Raw genomic sequence first — 20,104 nt, forward strand, 5'->3', positions numbered from 1 at the left:
CTGGACATAGCTTGAGTTCATGGCTTGATTTTGCAGCTTGGGTTCATAGCTTGTGGCGGTAACTGGCCAGGAAAGCCGGGCACAAGGACAAGCTGGGTCTCTGTTGGGCCTGCACCGATGCCCTTCCATGTTGGCAGCAGAACTTTACCCTCCAAAGTCTCCCATCTCACCCATCGTGTTTGTAGGCTTTAGTTTGAATCCAGAGTCTATAGGTCTTGCTGTGTCACGCTGCCTCTGGGTTTGGTGATTGATCACCCGTCAATTGCAGACGTGACTTTCAGCCTGGGACCTGGCTTTGATCTTCCTTCTATTGTACCTTCTCTTTTTAGGGTGGACTCTTCTTACCTTGTTAGAAGCAGCAAAGAATCCTGTGGCACCTTATAGACTAACAGACGTTTTGGAGCATGAGCTTTCATGGGTGAATACCCACTTCTTCAGATTCATGCATCTGAAGAAGTGGGTATTCACCCACGAAATCTCATGCTCCCAAACGTCTGTTAGTCTATAAGGTGCCACAGGATTCTTTGCTGCTTTTACAGATCCAGACTAACACGGCCACCCCTCTGATACTTACCTTGTTAGGGCTCTTGTCTGGATCTTCAGCCGGTGGGGTTTGAACTCTATTTCATCAGGACAGGCTGGGGCTGGAGGTTGATTCCATCATCCATGCATACCTCAGTCACACAGCTAAACTAAACTAATAAGATTACAGCAGGGTTTGCAAAAATGAAGGTTGGAGGAAATTTTTACAAAATGGAGTGAGCGTTTTAAAATGGGGTTTGAATTACAATATGGCAAACAGTGAACAGAAGTTACAGTGTAGGCAAGTGTAGTGAATGGTGAACAGAAGTTACATTAATAAAGTGAACAATTAAAAACAATTTCATTTATCAGTTCTACAGCAAGGGAGACGCTCTGCGTTTGTCGCCTGCCCCCCCTAATCTCTCCGCCCCCCCACGTTTGTCTCCCCGCAGACGGCACCCCCCTTAGCGAGCTCTCCTGGTCCTCGTCACTCGCTGTGGTGGCGCTTTCGTTCTCTGGTCTCTTTACCTTCATCTTCCTCATGTTGGCCTGTCTGTGCTGCAAGAAGGGAGACATTGGCTTCAAGGTGAGTGCTCCAAAGAGGGGGTCCCAGCCTGGCTGCGGGAGTGGGGGGAATGAGGGGAGGGAGTCCCAGCCTGGCTTGGGGGAGGGAACCAAGGGGAGGGGTTCCAGCCTGGTGGGGAGGGGGGGAGACAAGGGGGGTCGGTCCCAGCCTGGCTCTGGGAGGGAAGAGGGTCCCAGCCTGGCTCGGGGGTGGGGGAGGGAATGTGGGAAGAGGAGCCCCAGGGGGACAAAGGGAGGGGGGCCCAGCCTGGCTGGGGGAGGGAAGAGGGTCCCAGCCTGGCTCGGGGTGGGGAATGTGGGAAGAGGGTCCCAGCCTGGCTGGGGTGGGGGACAAGGGGAGAGGGTCCCAGCCTGGCTCCCAGGGGGGAATGCGGGAAGAGGAGCCCCAGGGGGACAAAGGGAGGGGGTCCCAGTCTGGCTGGGGGGGTGAACGAGGGGAGGGTCCCAGCCTGGCTGGGGGATGAGGGGAGAGGGAAGAGGGGACCAGCCAGCGATGTCGCTGGGGGTGCTGGTGGGTCTGGTGCCTCGTTAACCCTGCGTCATGGCGTGTGTGCCTCGGCCCACAGAGACTGGGGCCCTTCTCCTTGGCCCACGCTAACAGCTCCTGTCCCAGGGAGCTGGGCAGGGCCTGGGCGGCTTAGCACCACACACCAGCTGTGTCTGGCTTCGGGCGCGTCGCTCTCTGGCCAGGCCTCTGCCCTGGAAATACCCCTGATGCCCTGCGGGGTGGGAGGGGCTGTGACTGCCCCGCACAGAATGTGCCTGAGGAACAGTTTTCTCTGTTTGCTGGGATTTTTGTGGAGGCTCGCGGCGCCCGAACGGGGAAGCCAGCTGGCGGGGAGGGCACGTATTGCGCCACGGGCTTGACCAGCCCGCGGAGCCTGCAGAGGAACAATGAGGCGGCTCAGCCCCCCACGCTGCCTATATAGGAGCAGGGAGAGGGTTTGTGTCCAGCCCAGACGCTTCCCTGTGGCCCAGCAAGTCCAGCCAGGGAGGAGCCCCGAACGTGGCACGGCAGCGAGCCCCCAGGCACTATGAGACTGGTGACAGCTGCGGCGGGGCGGGGCAGGGGAGATGCTCGCCGTGCCCTGTCTGATCACGGAGGCAGCTATCAGGCCCGAAAGGCTGTCTGGGGCACACAGCCAGGTAAAGGGAGGGTGCCCGTGGGCTGCACAGAGAGAGCAGGGCCATGGGGCTGGGACAGGCCTCTGAGGAGGGATGAGAGAGACGTGGGGCGGGCAGAGCCCTGTGGTGATACGAGCGGAGCCTTGTGGGGCTGGAGTCTCTCCCAGCCCCATGTGGGGCTGCCCGACCCTTAAGCTCACGCTGCAGCAGCTCATGCGTGCCTGGGTCAGAGTCACATGCCCGCTGGGGTGATGGGCAATCTGGCTACTCCCCTTCCCCAGGTATCTCCCCGGCCTGTCCACTCTCCGGGGATGGGGCTGCCCCACCCCCTGCCCCGAAGGCAGCGCTTGGGAGCTGGAGGCTACTCGTGAGGGCACGGGAAAGAGAGTGGCTCTGCTACCCAGCCCAGCGTTCAGCAGCTGCCCCCAGAGACCATGGGGGGAGGAGGCTGAGATCGAGCCCTGGGGGGCTGGGCAGTAGCCCTGGTGGGTAATGCACTCCACTCGCTGGGTAGGGGCGCTCGCTGGCGGGTGGGGGCTCACAGTGAGCTCAGGGCTGGGGCTCTGCATCAGATGCGGCTGCGTGGGGAGCAGGTGAGCGGGCCCAGTGGAGCCGCCGCTCTGCATGGGCACAATAGAAAATGGGTGGCTGGGCAGCCCCCAAGGTGTGCCAGGCGCTGTACAAACACGCGAGGAACCCAGGAGGAGCCCACAGCCTGACAGACCTGCTGGGCGTGGGACATGAGGAAAGGGAGAGAAGCGTGTGAGGCAGGGCGTGGCAGGCTCCTCGTGTCTCTCCTCTCCTGCCAGCTCCATGGCGTGCTGAGGGGGGGCAGGGAAGCTGTGGGGGGGGGGGCGGGGGGTGCATGGGCGTGCTCAGCTCTGTGTGCCTGTGCTGTGCTCACATCTGCCCCTGCCCTTCACTTTGTGCCCGGGCCAGGAGTTCGAGAATGCTGAGGGAGAAGATTACGTGACCGAGTTTTCGGTGCAGGGGTCCCCGGCCACGCAGAATGGCCCTGAGGTTTACATCCTGCCCCTCACCGAGGTGTCGCTCCCCATGGCCAAGCAGCCAGGGCACTCAGGTAAGCTGCACGGCGGAGCAGGGCTGGGCAGCTGCAGTTCCTGAGTGGATTGCAACTTTGAATCCTGCTGCTCCCTGGGAACCTTTGTGGCGTCTCCCTGCAGGACAGCGCTCCCCGTCCTGATGAAGGACCGGGGCCACAGCCGCCTCGGGGTCTGGCTGGTGCCCGCCATGGTCTCTGCTGCCATGTACACGGTAGGGATGGAGCCATCTCTGCTCTGGGGGAGGGAGGCAGACACACGGTGACCACGGGCAGCAGCCCCTTCCCATGGCTGGCTCCAAGGACGCTCCCTGGAGTCGCTGTGCACTGCCCACGCCTGTCTGCAGCCCCCACTCGGGAGCAGAGCTGGCTGGGGTTACTGGGGGCTGTTCTCCCCGAGCCGCAGAGGTTGCCTGGCACCTGAAGAGGGCGCTCTTGGCCCCTGCCTGGGGCAGGGAATCCCAGCCACCTGGCCAGTGGCTCAGTGGCCCGACCTGTGGACACACCTGGGATAAAGGGTTGCTTTTGGGGGGGACGCTCTCCCTTCGGAGTGCAGGGCTCACATGAGCCCAGACACATGCCCCGGGAGGAGCTGGTCTTGGCCCATTAGCGGGGGTGGGAGAGCCAGCTCCGGGGGCCCTGTCGCCTGGCCTGCAGCCCCCTCTGACCAGCATCCCTCAGGCCTTCTCTCCAGCACCAGTGCAGGGGAGCAGCCCAGGTTCACCAGCCCCAGTGCTGAGGGGGCTGGGAGTAGCACTCCGGGCCGGGCAGGTTGGGGAAGGGAAAGCCTCTGCCACAGGGAGCTCGGATCCTGGGCAGGCAGGTCACACTGGGCTCCTGTTCTGGCACAGGCCCCTGGAGACACAGGCGCTTTCTGAGCTCATCCCACGGCCCCAAATTCCTTCCCTGGCGCTGCCCCCCTGGCTGGGGTAAACAGGTCTGTGAGTGGGAGAGGAATTCTGAGCTCGCCGGGCGGGGCAAGGAGCCAACAAACGCTGCCACAGAGAAGCTGCCCTCACCCCCTGCCCCTCTCTGCTGCCGTGCCGAGTGCTTCCCCCGGCTGATCTCACTGGGGCTTGGACAATGGCCCCAGTGTCTGGCATGGCTGGAGCGGTGCAGGGCGGCGCGATACTGACCAACAATGGGCCCATTGCTGCCCTCTGTGGGTCCGTGGGTCTGGAATGCTGGGATTCTGTCGGGGAGGGAGGGAGTGCCAGGCAGGGCTGGGCGGGAGGAGTGTGGGGGCTGAATCCCAGATGCCCCGGAGCTGCTGGCTGGGTGGTTGGGCTGGCCTGCAGGGTGCCTGCTCACTCTGACTTCGCCTCCATCCTGTCCAGCTGTGGGTTCCTGGACCTCCCAGCTGGACTGGGGTAGGAGGGGCAGCCCCCCCACCTGCTGCCACCTTGGGGAGAGCTCAGCGGGAAAGGGCTGTTCCACTGGGACAGACGGCTCCCAGCCCGTGGTGGGGAACGCCAGCAGGGAGCGGTTCCTGGACAGGAAGGGGCCACAACTGACACCTGCTGCCGCCCGGGGGCACTAGCCGACGCCCCTGGAGTGCAGCTCCGCCCAGTGCAATATCACAGGGTGTGAGGGGCTGGAGCCTCCCACAATACCGGCTGCTCCCGGGACAATGCTGCCAGGCCTTGCTTGAGCCCACAGCTCTGCCAGCCGGAGCCCAGGAAACAGCGCCGCAGGGCCGATGGATGACCACCGTGAGGCTGCATGGGGCCTGGTGCCGAACGGCTGGAGGGGGCGAGCTGGGCGCAGCTGGGAGACGTGGATAACCTGACAGGCGGGCGGGGCGGGCCACCGGGCACGCTGATGCCCAGCTAGCTGGATGTGCTCTCTTACAGTGCAGCTGCTCAAGTCCACGGATCTGGGGCGGCACAGCCTCCTCTACTTGAAGGAGATCGGCCATGGCTGGTTTGGGAAGGTGAGCATGTCCCTCTCTTGCGGGGTGGGGTGCCCGGGGAGGGCTCGCCGAGGGACGCCAGCTCAGGCCCGGGATTCGCCCCGGTAGCAGGATTGTGGGGGTAGGCCCTAGAGCTCGTGTGGGCCTCAGTGTCTTGGTTCCCCAACTAGGTCAGCTCAGCCTCTCGCCCCCCAGGCTGCTGCGTGAGCGTTTGGGACCTGCTGTGGCTCTGGCATCCTTGGCCAGACTGTCCTGCCTCCCTGCACTGAGCATGGGTTCAGCCGTGTGCTGCTCCGGGGGCCATCCTGTCTGGGGTCATTGGGCGAGGGTGGGGCAGGAAGCCTTGGAGCCTGGGGAAGGGGAGACAGGGGAGGTGGGTGCTGGTCTTGGGAGGAGAATGTGCCCCTGCAGGGAGAGAGGCACCCATCTCTGGGGAAGGGGTGAGCCGGTGGGAGGATATGGGGATGCAGGAACAGGGAGGGGTGTGGGGCAATGATGGGGTAGGGGGGAGAGGGACAAGTATGCCCCACATGGGGGAAGTGGCTTCAGCAACAGGGGCAGGACGGGAACGTGGGGGTGGGGAGGGGACATGCTGCAGGGCATGGTGCTGTGGGCTCAGGGCAGGGACGTGGGCACAGGGAGTGGGTTTGCCACGGGATGCAGGGAGGGGACGTGCTGCAGGGTGCAGGGACTTGGGCACAGGGAGGGGACATGGTGGGGAGGGGACATGCTGCAGGGCATGGTGCTGTGGGCTCAGGGCAGGGACGTGGGCACAGGGAGTGGGTTTGCCACGGGATGCAGGGAGGGGACGTGCTGCAGGGTGCAGGGACTTGGGCACAGGGAGGGGACATGGTGGGGAGGGGACATGCTGCGGGGCATGGTGCTGTGGGCTCAGGGCAGGGACGTGGGCACAGGGAGTGGGTTTGCCACGGGATGCAGGGAGGGGACGCACTGCAGGGTGGGGATGTGAGGGCAGGTAGGGGATGTGTCACAGGGCACAGGTACGTGGGCGCAGGGAGGAGACATGCTGCGGGCCGTGGGGCTGTGGCACAGGATGGGGACATGGGCGCAGGGAGGGGATGTGAGGGCAGGTAGGGGATGTGCTGGGGGGCGCAGGGACGTGGGTGCAGGGATATGAGGGCAGGCAGGGGACGTGGGTGCAGGGACATGAGGACAGGCAGGGGACGTGCCATGGGGCGCAGGAGGTGGGCGCAGGGACGTGAGGGCAGGCAGGGGACGTGCCATGGGGCGGAGGAGGTGGACGCAGGACGAGGGCGCAGGGATGTGAGGGCAGGCAGGGGACGTGCCATGGGCGCAGGAGGTGGGCGCAGGGACGTGAGGGCAGGCAGGGGACGTGCCATGTGGCGCTGGACGAGGGCGCAGGGACGTGGGTGCAGGGACATGAGGACAGGCAGGGGACGTGCCATGGGGCGCAGGAGGTGGACGCAGGACGAGGGCGCAGGGACGTGAGGGCAGGCAGGGGACGTGCCATGGGGCGGAGGAGGTGGATGCAGGACGAGGGCGCAGGGACGTGAGGGCAGGCAGGGGACGTGCCATGGGGCGGAGGAGGTGGACGCAGGACGAGGGCGCAGGGATGTGAGGGCAGGCAGGGGACGTGCCATGTGGCGCCGGACGAGGGCGCAGGGACGTGGGTGCAGGGACATGAGGACAGGCAGGGGACGTGCCATGGGACGCAGGGGGCGGGCGCAGGACGAGGGCGCAGGGACGTGAGGGCAGGCAGGGGACGTGCCATGTGGCGCCGGATGAGGGCGCAGGACGAGGGCGCAGGGATGTGAGGGCAGGCAGGGGACGTGCCATGGGGCGCAGGAGGTGGACACAGGACGAGGGCGCAGGGACGTGAGGGCAGGCAGGGGACGTGCCATGGGGCGCCGGACGAGGGCGCAGGGACGTGGGTGCAGGGACATGAGGACAGGCAGGGGACGTGCCATGGGGCGCAGGAGGTGGACGCAGGACGAGGGCGCAGGGATGTAGGGCAGGCAGGGGACGTGCCATGTGGCGCCGGATGAGGGTGCAGGGACGTGGGTGCAGGGACATGAGGACAGGCAGGGGACGTGCCATGGGGCGCAGGGGGTGGGCGCAGGACAAGGGCGCAGGGACGTGAGGGCAGGCAGGGGACGTGCCATGTGGCGCCGGATGAGGGCGCAGGACGAGGGCGCAGGGATGTGAGGGCAGGCAGGGGACGTGCCATGGGGCGCAGGAGGTGGACGCAGGACGAGGGCGCAGGGATGTAGGGCAGGCAGGGGACGTGCCATGGGGCGCAGGGATGGGGGCGCAGGGCTGACGTGTGCTGCCATCCCTAGGTGTTCCTGGGGGAGGTGAACTTGGGGCTCAGCAGCACCCAGGTGGTGGTGAAGGAGCTGAAGGTGAGCGCCAGCGTGCAGGACCAGATGCAGTTCCTGGAGGAAGCCCAGCCGTACAGGTAGGCCCCGGGGTTGCTGCTGCCAGCACAGCACCCGCTCGAACCCTGGTGTCTCTGCCATGCAAGGAAAGGGCTCCCTTGCCCCAAGGAAGGGCTCTGGGGATGGCCCCACTGCTGGGTCCCTCCCTGCCAGTGTGGAGCCAAAGCCTCTGGCGCTCAGCTCCCAGGGGTGCCTCCCCTCCACGGCTGAGTCGGCAGCGTGGCACGGGGAGGCCCTTTCCCACACTGGCCATCCCTGAGCCACCATCTGAGGGTCACTGCCATCTGGGCCTGTCCTGGTCTCCAGGGTCCAGTCACGGATAGCACGTTGGGTCTGCGCCTAGACCAGAGCAAACTGGTCCCATCCCAAACCATTGCACAAATCAGCCCTGGTCTGTGTCTGGCAGGAAACTCAGGGGGGCCGGGCGGGACTGAAGGGTGGCTGAGCTGGGCGAGTCCAGGCCTGGACTAATCCACGGGGCTGCGGCTTGGGATGGAGAGGCACTGACAGGGAAGTGTGTTTGTGGGCAGCAGGGAGCTGGCTGGTTGGGGGTTGGGATTGAGGAGCATTCACAGATCTGGGGGTGGGGGGGCCTGTGGGTTGGGATTGAGGCACATTGACAGATCTGGGGGGGCTGGGATTGGAGTAGCAGTCAACTTGACACTGAGAGATGAACAAACACCCTATTGTTGTGGGTCCTGTTGGGGCAGCTGGCACTTCCCGGTACCCATTTGTTCTTTGCCTAGCCAGGCCTGGGATGGGGATGGGTCGCAGAGAGCTCCTTGCTGCCCCAGTGACACGTTGTGCGGGCTGTGAGACAAGGAGAAAGCTCTCTGAAAAGGTTTCTTTCTGCTAGCCCAGCCCTGGGCTCCCCGCACACAGCTCTGCCGGTGCCCCTGCAGCCTGACTCGCAGCCCCCTGGCTGCCCAGCGCAGAGATGACTGGTAAGTTGTCCCAACCCTGCTTCCCTGGCTGAAATCTCTGCTGCTCTCTCCTCTCCCTGCGCAGGGCTCTCCAGCACACAAACCTGCTGCAGTGCCTGGCCCAGTGCGCCGAGGTGACGCCCTACCTGCTGGTCATGGAGTTCTGCCCGCTGGTACGTTGTCTGCTTTAAAACCCTTCTCCCTCTGTGGCCCAGGTGCCCCCTGGGCTCGCCTCTGCTTCCCCATGCTGGGGCTGGCACCCTGCGGGTTCCCCCGGACCCAGCTGCTGCCGCAGGGGCTGAATGGCCAACGCCGTGTCCAGAGCAGGGTATTTCAGGCCCTACTTGCCCCCCAGTGTTCGTGAATCTCAGCGCCCCACAGCTTCGGGGCTGGCTCCTTTCCTGTGCTGAGCCACAGGTTAAAGTGAGGGGGATGCCAGGCGGGGTGGGGACGCCTGCCCCTCGTTTGGTAGCAGGGTTAGTGAGAGAACACGGCTGGGGTCTCAACGAATGCAGCTCATTCTGGGGCCCACCTCCACAGAGCCCTTCGCGCCGGCTCACAGCCACGGCGGATCCCTGCAGGCAGCACAAGGCCAAGGCTGGTAATGGGGGTCTGAGCGGCCCGCACATAATCCCCATAGTGTCCAGCGCTGGCAGGCTCCCTGTGTGGCTGGGGTGATGCGGTTCACGCCAGGGAGCCGAGATCGCAGTGGATCTGCCTGCCTGCCTGCTGACATGGGGCAGTCCCAGCCTTGCTGGGTTTTCCAGATCTCTGAGCCCCATGTGAGGAGAGAACCCATGGGGGGAGATGGTTGGTGGGCATGTGCCCCCTGTGCCACGTCCCATCCCCAGGTGGGTGTTTGCCTGTGGCTCGTGGGCAGGGGACTGGGGAGGTATATATCCCCTCCCCCTCCACACACACATACTAACCCGATTGGGGCCAGGCCCTCTGCTCTAGCTCTTCCCCTGCCCTGACGCCCCCTCGCTCCCCGATGCACTCAGCTCTGCTCCCGGCTGCTTCTCAGTTTGTGACGGTGCGTGGGGCCCTCGGGGTCTCCCTGGGGAAGGACAGCACAGGGCCACTGAGCGGGGAGGGGCTCAGAGACCTCGACACTGGCAGGCCGGGCTGTGGCTCAGGGACGGTGACGGCTGCTGCTCCCGTGACAGGGCGACCTGAAGGGCTACCTGCGGAGCTGCCAGGTGGGCGACTCCATGGCCCCTGACCCCCTCACGCTGCAGCGAATGGCCTGTGAAGTGGCATGCGGCATCCTGCACCTGCACAAGAATCACTATGTGCACAGGTAAGGCTGGGCTGGTGGGGGAGGGGGCACCACAGACACTCCTCTTCCCTGCCTGCTGGGCCCTGAGCATCGCCCGCCCCTGCCCCCTGCCACCCATGGCTCCAGAAACCATGAGCTCCCTGCAGGATATGCACCCTGAGAGAGCTAGACACTAGGTGGGGAGGGGGACCAGGGCTGCGGGGTGGGGGGTGTGTGTAGGAGTGGGGACTGGGGCAGGCGGGCTGGGGGAGCAGGGGTTGGAAAGGCCTTGCAACTTCCCCGGTACCCTATGCAGCCTCATCCGACTGCCTCTCCATCACCAAGGCTCGGGGCCCCCTCAGGTGCCATGCCCGGATTGCTGGGCCCGTGACACCCCTGGGCTCAGGCTATAAGCAGAGACTGCAGTAAAGGTGCTTCCCATGCTGAGGCCTGCGGGCTGGCGACCCCTCCCTGAGGACATGGGCCAAGGAGGAAGAGGGGCTGCCAGTGGGTCTGGCCTGGCCTGGTGTGTGTGTGGGGGTGTCCAGTCCCCTGCCTGGTATGTCGAGGGGGCAGCATGCAGGGGGTGTCCAGGCTAACAGGGGAGGGGGGACAGAGGGTTGGGGGCATGTCTAGGGTGCGCATGGGGTGGGAGTTGTCCGGTCCACAGCCTGGCATGTGGGCGGACGGTGTCACATGTGGCTTTCCCAATGGCCCCTTTACCCCGTGGTTTTCCACACCCACCCGTTGGCTGGGGGCCGAGAGGGACTCACCCCAGCATAGCAGCACAGCATGGCACTGCCACTCGCCCAGGACTCCGGGGTTCCTCTCCTCAAACCTGGTCCACCCGCCGCCCTCTGGCTTCTCCTCCCCAACAATATCCTGGTGCTGAGTGAGTTGCACACGGAGACTCCAGCATCAGTGATTTTGTTGAAGAGGGCGAGCGCTGGCTTCTGGGGCCGTCGGATCCTCCTCGCCTGCCACAGCCTGGGCCCTGCACTGGCGGGCACTGCATGGAGCCTTGGGCAGGGCCCTGCCTCACTGCCTCTGCCTCCAGTGCTGCCCACCACCCGGTGGGTAACCGGTGCCTCCAGCGCTGCTCTCCAGCGGCAGTTCCTGGATGCTCAGTGCCTCCCCGTCACTATTTCGTGCTGGTGAATGGAGCCTGGTGGTTCTCTACAGGGCAGCAGCAGGGCCAGCTGCCCGGACACGTCCCCTGCCCCCATGGGAGCTGAGGTTCCTGTCGGGTCTCTGGGGCAGTTCACACCCCCTGGCCCACACACTCCTGGCCTCTCCACGCAGCCTGCCAGTCAGCGCAAAGCGCAGCAGCAAGTGTGACACGTGAGCTAGAACCCGCCCCCCAACTCATCTCGCATAGGTCACCAGAGCTGGGCTCGAACCAGACACCTACAGCCCATGATCCATGCCTGGTGTGCTCCAACGCCCCCCGGGGTCCTGCCTGGGTCACATGCATACACCCTCACCCCCCCAACACACACCCCCTCGCCCGCACCCCCATACACACAGCCGCTCTGCCACCCACCCATGTCCCCCTCATACCTATACACACCCTCGCCCGCACCCCCATACACACAGCCGCTCTGCCACCCACGCATGTCCCCCCATACCTATACACACTCTCGCCCGCACCCCATACACACAGCTGCTCTGCCACCCACCCATGTCCCCCCCATACCTACACACCCCTTCACCCGCACCCCCATACACACAGCCGCTCTGCCACCCACCCATGTCCCCCCCATACCTATACACACCCTCGCCCACACCCCCATACACACAGCCCCTCACCCGCACCCCCTTGCCCGCACCCCCATACACACAGCCACTCTGCCACCCACCCATGTCCCCCCCATACCCACACACACCCTCGCCCCCACCTACACACGTGCTCATATACCCATGCCCCCCACACGCATGCACCTTCATCCCCACACCCCCACATGTGCATACACCCACACATAGCCATACGTGTGCATACACTTGCACCCACCCACACGTGCATGTACACACACACACACACACACACACACTCACCTGTGTGCATGCACATGCACACATACACTCACGCACGCTGCGAGGCGCGTGTCACAGTGGCAGGTTAGGAAATGGCCAAGGTAGGTTGGCAGGCAATCTCCATTCTGCCTGGCTTAGTCTGATGGAGGGATGGCCTGCTGGAGGCGGCCGGAGGCAGCGAATTCCCTGATGATTGGAATGCCCCACAATAGCCAGTGAGTTACAGCCTGATCCCTGCTGTCTCTGGCCAAAGTCTGGGCCCAGCTCCCTCCTCACCTCCCCCCACAGGACGGGTTCAAATCCAGAACCCTGATGCCCCCCCCGGTCTCCCCACTGGGTTGTTGAGGCCCCTCTGGCCTGGGTGGCTGCTGCTTGCCCAGCACCCTCACCCCAACCCGCGTGTGAGCTCCCCACTGCTCCGCCCCAGCGCGCCTGGGGTTGTGTAACAGCAGCTATGCGTTTCCTTTGTCTAGCGACCTGGCTTTGCGGAACTGCTTACTCACTGCTGACCTGACCGTCAAAGTCGGGGACTACGGCCTGGCTCACTGCAAGTACAAAGTAAGTCTGGGCTGGGGTTGGGGCTGGGGGGTGGCTTTCGGCACCTGCTGGAGCCCAGCCTCTGTGGGATGACCTGGGCTCAGGCACAGGGCATCCTCCTGGCCCAGCGCTGCCAACTCTAGCGGGGCTCAGGGACCTGGGAGCTGGGGTTACTATAGCAGGGGGTGTTGGAGGATGGGAGCCCTGGGCCAGGCCCTGGCTGCTGGGTCTCTTCGGGCTGGTTACTCTGAGCACCTGGGATTCATTCTCGGTTTCCTCATCTGTCTGATGCAGGAGGCTCGCAGTGTCCTGGGAATGGGGCTTTCGGATCTCTGCTTGTTTCCTCTCCTCCTCCTGGAGAGAGGGGCCTGGGAATGGGTATTTCTAAGCCTCCTACGCTCCCCCTCTGGGCAGGGCAGACACTGCTTGGTCTGACTCAGGGGGGTTCTCCCACACACAGCAGCTGGCACTGCCCTACCTCCTTCCCTCCTCCTAATGCAAACAGTGCCCAGCAGGGACCAGGGCGGCTGTGCCTTCAGTTACCCGCAGGGGCTGGGGCGCAGGCTGGGGCAGGGGCTGCTCCCCTAAGTCGTGGCGGGAGGGGACAGATCCCTGCTGCTAGCCTGTTCCTCTCCCTGGACGCTCAGACCTCACCTGCCAGCTGCGTCCTGGAGACCTGCTTCTGCCTGGCATCCAGGGCAAGTTACTGTCTGCTGGAGCCTTTGGGGAGGTCACTTCAGCCCTGAGGGATTGGAACTGCTGGGAGGAGGGGGCAGCAGGGGATGGGGGACAGCAGAGGGCCGGGGAGGGGGCAGTGGGGGATGGGGGGCAGCAGAGGGCCGGGCGGGGGAGGGGGCAGTGGGGGATGGGGGGGGCGGCAGAGGGCCAGGTGGGGGAGGAGGCAGTGGGGGATGGGGGACGGCAGAGGGCCGGGCGGAGGAGGGGGCAGTGGGGGATGGGGGGGCGGCAGAGGGCCGGGGAGGGGGCAGTGGGGGTTGGGGGGCAGCAGAGGGCCGGGCGGAGGAGAGGGCAGTGGGGGATGGGGGGGCGGCAGAGGGCCGGGCGGAGGAGGGGGCAGTGGGGGATGGGGGGGCGGCAGAGGGCCGGGCGGAGGAGGGGGCAGTGGGGGATGGGGGGGCAGCAGAGGGCCGGGGAGGGGGCAGTGGGGGATGGGGGGCAGCAGAGGGCCGGGCGGGGGAGGGGGCAGTGGGGGATGGGGGGGGCGGCAGAGGGCCAGGTGGGGGAGGAGGCAGTGGGGGATGGGGGACGGCAGAGGGCCGGGCGGAGGAGGGGGCAGTGGGGGATGGGGGGGCGGCAGAGGGCCGGGCGGAGGAGGGGGCAGTGGGGGATGGGGGGGCAGCAGAGGGCCGGGGAGGGGGCAGTAGGGGATGGGGGGCAGCAGAGGGCCGGGTGGAGGAGGGGGCAGTGGGGGATGGGGGGGCGGCAGAGGGCCGGGTGGAGGAGGGGGCAGTGGGGGATGGGGGGGCAGCAGAGGGCCGGGGAGGGGGCAGTGGGGGATGGAGGGCAGCAGAGGGCCGGGCGGAGGAGGGGGCAGTGGGGGATGGGGGGGCGGCAGAGGGCCAGGCGGGGGAGGAGGCAGTGGGGGATGGGGGGCGGCAGAGGGCCAGGCGGGGGAGGAGGCAGTGGGGGATGCGGGGGCGGCAGAGGGCCGGGCGGAGGAGGGGGCAGTGGGGGATGGGGTGGCAGCAGAGGGCCGGGGAGGGGGCAGTAGGGGATGGGGGGCGGCAGAGGGCCGGGTGGAGGAGGGGGCAGTGGGGGATGGGGGGGCGGCAGAGGGCCGGGGAGGGGGCAGTAGGGGATGGGGGGCAGCAGAGGGCCGGGTGGAGGAGGGGGCAGTGGGGGATGGGGTGGCAGCAGAGGGCCGGGGAGGGGGCAGTAGGGGATGGGGGGCGGCAGAGGGCCGGGTGGAGGAGGGGGCAGTGGGGGATGGGGGGGCGGCAGAGGGCCGGGGAGGGGGCAGTAGGGGATGGGGGGCGGCAGAGGGCCAGGCGGAGGAGGGGGCAGTGGGGGATGGGGGGGCGGCAGAGGGCCAGGCGGGGGAGGAGGCAGTGGGGGATGGGGGATGGCAGAGGGCCGGGCGGGGGAGGGACAGTGGGGGCAGCAGATGGCAGGAGGATGTGGTGGGCAGGCCAGAGGATGGGGGAGGAGGAGAGGTGGAAAGATGGGGGTTGAAGGAGAGGCAGTGGTCAGGGCTGGAGATTGGGGGAGTGAGAGGTGGCAGAGGAGGAGTGGGAAGGGGGTGGGGAGGAGAGGCAGTAGCCAGGAGAGCAGGACAGGGGATGGAGGGGAAGGGAGGAAATGGAGAAAGAGGGGCTGGGGAGGAGATGAACGAGGGGAAGAGGAGCTGGATGGGGGCTGGGGGAAGGGGGCAGCAGGGGTCTTGGGGAAAAGGGAGAAGTGGAGAGGGAATGGGGAGGCTTGGGGTAGGGGAGAGGAGAGCTGCAAGGGGATGGGGGAAAGAGGGGCCTGGGGCAGCAGGGAGCTGGGGGGAAGGGAGAAAAGAGGGGCCTGGGGGAGCAGGGCTGGGGGGAAGGAGGAAAGAGGGGCCTGGGGCAGCAGGGGGCTGGGGGGAAGGGAGAAAAGAGGGGCCCGGGGGAGCAGGGGCTGGGGGGGAAGGGAGGGAAGAGGGGATGGGGCAGCAGGGCTGGGGAGAAGGGAGGGAAGTGGGGCCCAGGGGAGCAGGGGCTGGGGGGAAGGGAGGGAAGAAGGGCCGGGTCAGCAGGGGCTGGGGGGTGCTGCTGTCCCACCTGGGCGTGCCGGTCCCCCTACGCGTAGGTTGACGTTCTCTTCTCGTGCTGACCCCGCATGCTCGGCAGGATGACTACTTCGTGACGGCCGACCAGCTGTGGGTGCCGCTGCGCTGGATCGCGCCCGAGCTCATTGACGAGGTGCACGGCAACCTGCTCATAGTGGATCAGACCAAATCCAGCAACGTCTGGTGAGTGCAGGGCCCAGGCGGGGCACGTGCCAGGCTGCCAGCAGCCCCTGCCCACCCCCTGGCTGTGTGCAAGTGACTCGGGCCCTGCCCTCAGCCAGCACGCGGGTGTGAGTCGGACCTGTGTCCCTGCTCAGGATGTGTCAGTGCCTCGTGGTCTGGCAGGCAGCCCTTGGGGTGTGGGGCAGGGGACAGGGCAGGGCTGCCACTCCCATATGGACGCAGCAGGGGATGGGCCTCCCCTCCTGGAGAGTCACAGGAGCCTGTGCATGGCCTCAGCCCCTGGCAGGGTGGGCATTGGGGGCAGAGTGGCTGGGGAGGGTCTGAGGCTAGAGCTGTAGAGGAGGTCAGCATGGGTCAGCTGACTGCCGCCACCTGCCCTTATAATCTGAGAGTCCAGGACTGGATGCCCAGTTGGGTGAACAGGCATAAGCCCAGTGGAGCGGGGCCTGTTCACACCAGGTGGGGATCTGGCCTGTTGACCCCAATGGCTGGGTCATGTCCCTCCCTTGGCCTTTCCTCTCTGCTGTTGGTTGAACTTTTCCCCGCCGCCGTGCTGCCACGACACACACTCGTCCCTATCTCTGCAGGTCTCTGGGCGTGACGATCTGGGAGCTGTTTGAGCTGGGCAACCAGCCCTACTCCCGCTACTCCGACCGGCAGGTGCTCACCTACGCCATCAAGGAGCAACAGCTCAAATTGCCCAAGCCCCAGCTAAAGCTGTTGCTGTCTGAGCGCTGGTGAGGAGCACGCCGCGGACGCCGGGGTGGGGTGGAGTAGCCAGGTGCTGCCGGAGGGTGGCAGATTTCCGCCTGCCTTGGGCCTCAGACCACTGCGTTAGCAACATGCTTGCCGAACGCTCTCCTATTTGTGCATCCTCCTTTCCTCTCCTGCGGTTCCTCTCGCCTGGGCTGGCTCTGGGCAGGGGTGCACTGAGGGGCCCGGTGCCATCTGCCGGGCGGGGGCAGTCCTGCTGAACAGTGAGTCAGAACGCACATGGCGGTGCCGTGTGCAGGCGAAGGGTGGGCGTGTGCTCATGCCCAGCCGCCCTCTCACCGGCTGGTGGAAGGTTGCCTCCTTGCTGGGGTTGACAGGGAGATGGGGGCTGGGGAGCGTGCAGCCACAGGGTCCTGCCAGAGCAGCTGCAGGCTGGTGGGGGCGCTGTGCAGGGACAGACCCCAGTCTCCTTCTGTGTTGCAGGTACGAGGTAATGCAGTTCTGCTGGCTGCAGCCCGAGCAGAGGCCAACGGCGGAAGAGGTGCACCTGCTTCTCTCCTACCTGTGTGCCAAAGGGGCGACGGAGGCAGAGGAGGAGTTCGAGAGGCGCTGGAACTCCATGAAGCCCAACAGCAGCTCCAGCACCAGCCACCGTGGCACCGAGGTCTCCTCCTTCCCGCTGCTGGAGCACTTCTCTGCCGAAGGCTTCCATTCGGACGGGGACGACGTCCTGACTGTCATGGAGACCAGCCACGGCCTCAACTTCGAGTACAAATGGGAGCCCAGCAAGGCTGAGTGCTTCCAGATGCCCACGGGGGCCCTGAGCCCCAACAGTGCCACCCAGTACCAGGACTTGTACTACCCCGCCAGCTCCATGGGACGGCTGAGCCTCGGCGTCTCGCCGTCCTGCTATGAGTGCAAGCAGCAGGGCTGCCCAAGCCTGCACACACCCAGCATGGTGCCCATCCTGGGCACCCACAGCCCCTCGCTCAGCAGTGAGTACTACATCCGCATCGAAGGGCCCTCAGAGGGTCGCACCGAGCTGGACTACGCCATGTGCTCCTACAGCCCCGACTGTGAGTATGGCTCCCCGGCCAAGGGGTCCCACTGGCAAGCCAAGGGGGGCCAGGACAGTGGCGCATACGACTCAGATAACAGCCCCACTGTCTCCCTGACCATGGAACCCCTGCTGGGCCCTGCCCCGCCCAGCGAGGGCTCTTGGGAACGTCCCGATTACTACTCCTACCAATGCCACAGCAAGGAGCCTCCGTACTACCAACCGTCCCCAGGCGATGGCGCTGACCACTACCTGCTGGAGGAGGAGCCCTTGGAGGCTGGCAGCAAGGAGTGGCAGGTCCCCAGCTTCCAGAAGAACATCTTTGAGGATCCTCTGGGCATCTCCCCATCAGTGAACTGTGCCTACAGCCCCCCTGGCTATGAGGAGCCCCACCCAGCCCCCTTGGCAGGGAGGCTGCTGGAGTGTGTGGGGCAGAAGGTGGCCACCAGGCCTCAGGGCTCCAGGCTGAACTGCATCACGTTGGAGCTGGGCGAGGAAAGCCCGTGCGGCAGCCCCCAGTGCGGGAGCAGAGAGTGCGCGAGCGGGCTGGTCCCGGAGGATGTGAGTGCAGTAGTGCAGAGGCAGCACTGGACGTCCAACAGCTCGGCCAAGAACAACAGTAGCAACTGCCCTCCCCCACCCTGCGAGCCCCCTGCCAACGACAGCTGGTGTTACCGCCACATGATCACCTTCCGGGGACTCATGGCTGAGCCCCTGGACTCTGTGCCATGCGACGAGGCCCAGCTCAGGGACGCCGTGCAGGAGAGGAGGAGCCCATTGGTCAAGGACTTGCGGCTAGCACTGCAGGACCAGCCCCTCATTGAGAACCATAGCTTCTGCTTGGATCCCGGGCAGCGCAGGACCCTGAGCAATAAAGAGGACTCTTCCTCTTCCTCCTCCTCCTCCTCCCCCCAAGGCCTGGGAGACTGGGAGAGCCATGACTCACCCGCTTTCGACCTTTTGGAAGACACAGCGCTGGCAGGCGTTTCCGGTTCACAATGTGCCTCCAGTGCAGCGCTCCCTACAGACTCCTCGGCCGGAGCTGCAGCCGAAACATGCCTGGATGATGCCAGCACAGCATCAAGACAAGCTGAGAGAGGGGAGGAGAATCACCATGCCCAAATGCCACATCCAAAGGGTATGGATCCCTCAGGGCCTGTTGATATGGAACATGCCGAGGCAGGGGCAGCTTGCCAGCTATCTGAGAGCACCACTGTGCTGGCTGAGGGGGCAGCCCTCCCGCTAAGTCCCGGGGAGTGGGCTGTCCCGTATGCCCACACAGAGGGCAACCCTTGTGCAGACTGCACCCAGATCCCTTCAGAGGCCTCGGAGGCAGCTGGCCAAGTGCCCAGAGACATTGCAGTGGAGAGTGGGAAGAGCATCACAAGTGACCTGGACCGGACTCCAGACAAGACCTTCTCCAGCACCAGCTTCCCTGACATGGATGACTGCAGCGATGAAGATACCGCGGAACTCACGTCTGGTGTCTTCACTGACTTCTCCGGAGACTACGTGGAACGAGTGGATGTGATCGCATCCTTCAAGTCTCTCCAGAAGCAGGTGGGGACGCCAGACTCCCTAGAATCCCTCGACATCCCGTCCACAGCCAGTTCATGCGAAGTCTTCAGCCCCATCAGCTACATCCCCTCCAGCCAGCCCAAGGCCCTGGACAGCGGCTATGACACCGAGAACTATGAGTCCCCGGAGTTTGTCCTAAAGGAGCCGCATGAATCCAGGGAGCCAGAGACTTTCACCCACTTGGGGACGTCACCCATAGGTCTGGCAGTGGGCGAAGGGGACGGTGTGGCCTCAGAGATGCACCTCTCCTCATCCTTCAGTGCTGAGCTTCACGGCCTGAGCGAGAAGAATCCATACCGTGACTCGGCCTACTTCTCAGACTATGACACTGACGCCGAGAGGTACCTCAAGGAGGATGAGGACAGCGATGGGTCTGAAGCCCAGGACAGGGAGGCGGGGTGCTTTCAGCTGGATGCGCAAGGCCTGGGGAGTTCCCCGAGCCAAAACAGTGATGGGGAGGAGCCACCCCAGCCCAGCGACACCCCCGACAGCCCTCAGGGAGCTGCGTGCACCATCGGCACTGGAACTTCTGGTGTAGGCTTCTCAATGGCAGGTGAAGTGGTGAGTCCTGGGGAAGGGAGCGTCCAGGCTGTCCGCCCAGAGCCAGAGCTGGGAGGTGCTGCCAGGGCTGAGGAGACAGCTGCAAGCCACAGTCCAGACTCGGACAGCTCCAGAGATACGACCTGGGAAAAGTGCCCTTCCATCCCCAGCATCCCAGCAGAGTCTGTGCCATCCAAGTCCTTCTTCCTGTCTCCTGTGGTAACGAGCCCAGAGGGCCCAGCCCTGCTGGTCCTGGCCAAAGCTGGTGAAGAAGAACTCTTGCAGGAGGGGCTCTCAGGCCTTCTGGGTGAGGCTGTGGCTCCTAGCTTTGAGCCTGAGGGGCCGGAGCACCCTTTAAAGGAGGCAGGGGTGCAAGTGGCCCCAGAAGGAGAAGAGCAGGAGGATCCTGGCAGGACCCTGGCAGAAGAGCTGTCACTAGCTCAGGGCTGGCAGTTGTCCCTGGACCTCTCTCTGCAGCAGGCCAATGCACAACTGCGGCCACCTGGCCCTGAGCGGCGGGAGGAGCCTGAGGACGAGGAGGAGGACACCGAGGACAGCGACGAGTCAGACGAGGAGCTGCGCTGCTACAACATCCAGGAGCAGAGTGAAGAGAGCGAGGATGAGCCGGCTGCTGTGCCCATTGTGGTGGCAGAGAACCACAGCGCCAGGAACCTGCGCAGCCTGCTCAAGATGCCCAACCTGCTGTCCCAGACCTTCTGTGAGGACCTGGAGCGGAAGAAGAAGGCTGTGTCCTTCTACGATGACGTCACCATCTACCTCTTTGACCAGGTGAGCAGCCCTGGGCCCTAGTCACTGCCTTCCCGTGCAGTGAGCTAAGGAGGGCAGCAGACGGGAACCATCCGAGAGGGCATCCAGGGCT

The 20,104-nt window shown here is 65.1% G+C and overlaps 1 protein-coding gene across 6 annotated transcripts in view; it reads left to right on the forward strand.

Moving 5' to 3' along the window:
• AATK (apoptosis associated tyrosine kinase) overlaps positions 1–20,104 on the forward strand; it is a 64,600-nt gene that overhangs the window by 35,620 nt on the left and 8,876 nt on the right. For 4 of the 6 annotated variants that reach the window (XM_050920739.1, XM_050920744.1, XM_050920741.1 and 1 more), the window contains exons 2-11: positions 975–1,108; positions 3,172–3,313; positions 5,146–5,225; positions 7,526–7,644; positions 8,633–8,720; positions 9,714–9,847; positions 12,313–12,397; positions 15,196–15,335; positions 15,923–16,072; positions 16,533–20,013. In XM_050920739.1, the coding sequence (XP_050776696.1) occupies positions 975–1,108; positions 3,172–3,313; positions 5,146–5,225; positions 7,526–7,644; positions 8,633–8,720; positions 9,714–9,847; positions 12,313–12,397; positions 15,196–15,335; positions 15,923–16,072; positions 16,533–20,013 (4,553 nt within the window). The remainder of the gene's footprint in view (positions 1–974; positions 1,109–3,171; positions 3,314–5,145; positions 5,226–7,525; positions 7,645–8,632; positions 8,721–9,713; positions 9,848–12,312; positions 12,398–15,195; positions 15,336–15,922; positions 16,073–16,532; positions 20,014–20,104) is intronic. The other 2 variants (XM_050920742.1, XM_050920743.1) reach the window with 2 other exon arrangements.

This window comes from Gopherus flavomarginatus, chromosome 12, assembly GCF_025201925.1.
Source record: "Gopherus flavomarginatus isolate rGopFla2 chromosome 12, rGopFla2.mat.asm, whole genome shotgun sequence".
NCBI lineage: Eukaryota > Metazoa > Chordata > Testudines > Testudinidae > Gopherus > Gopherus flavomarginatus.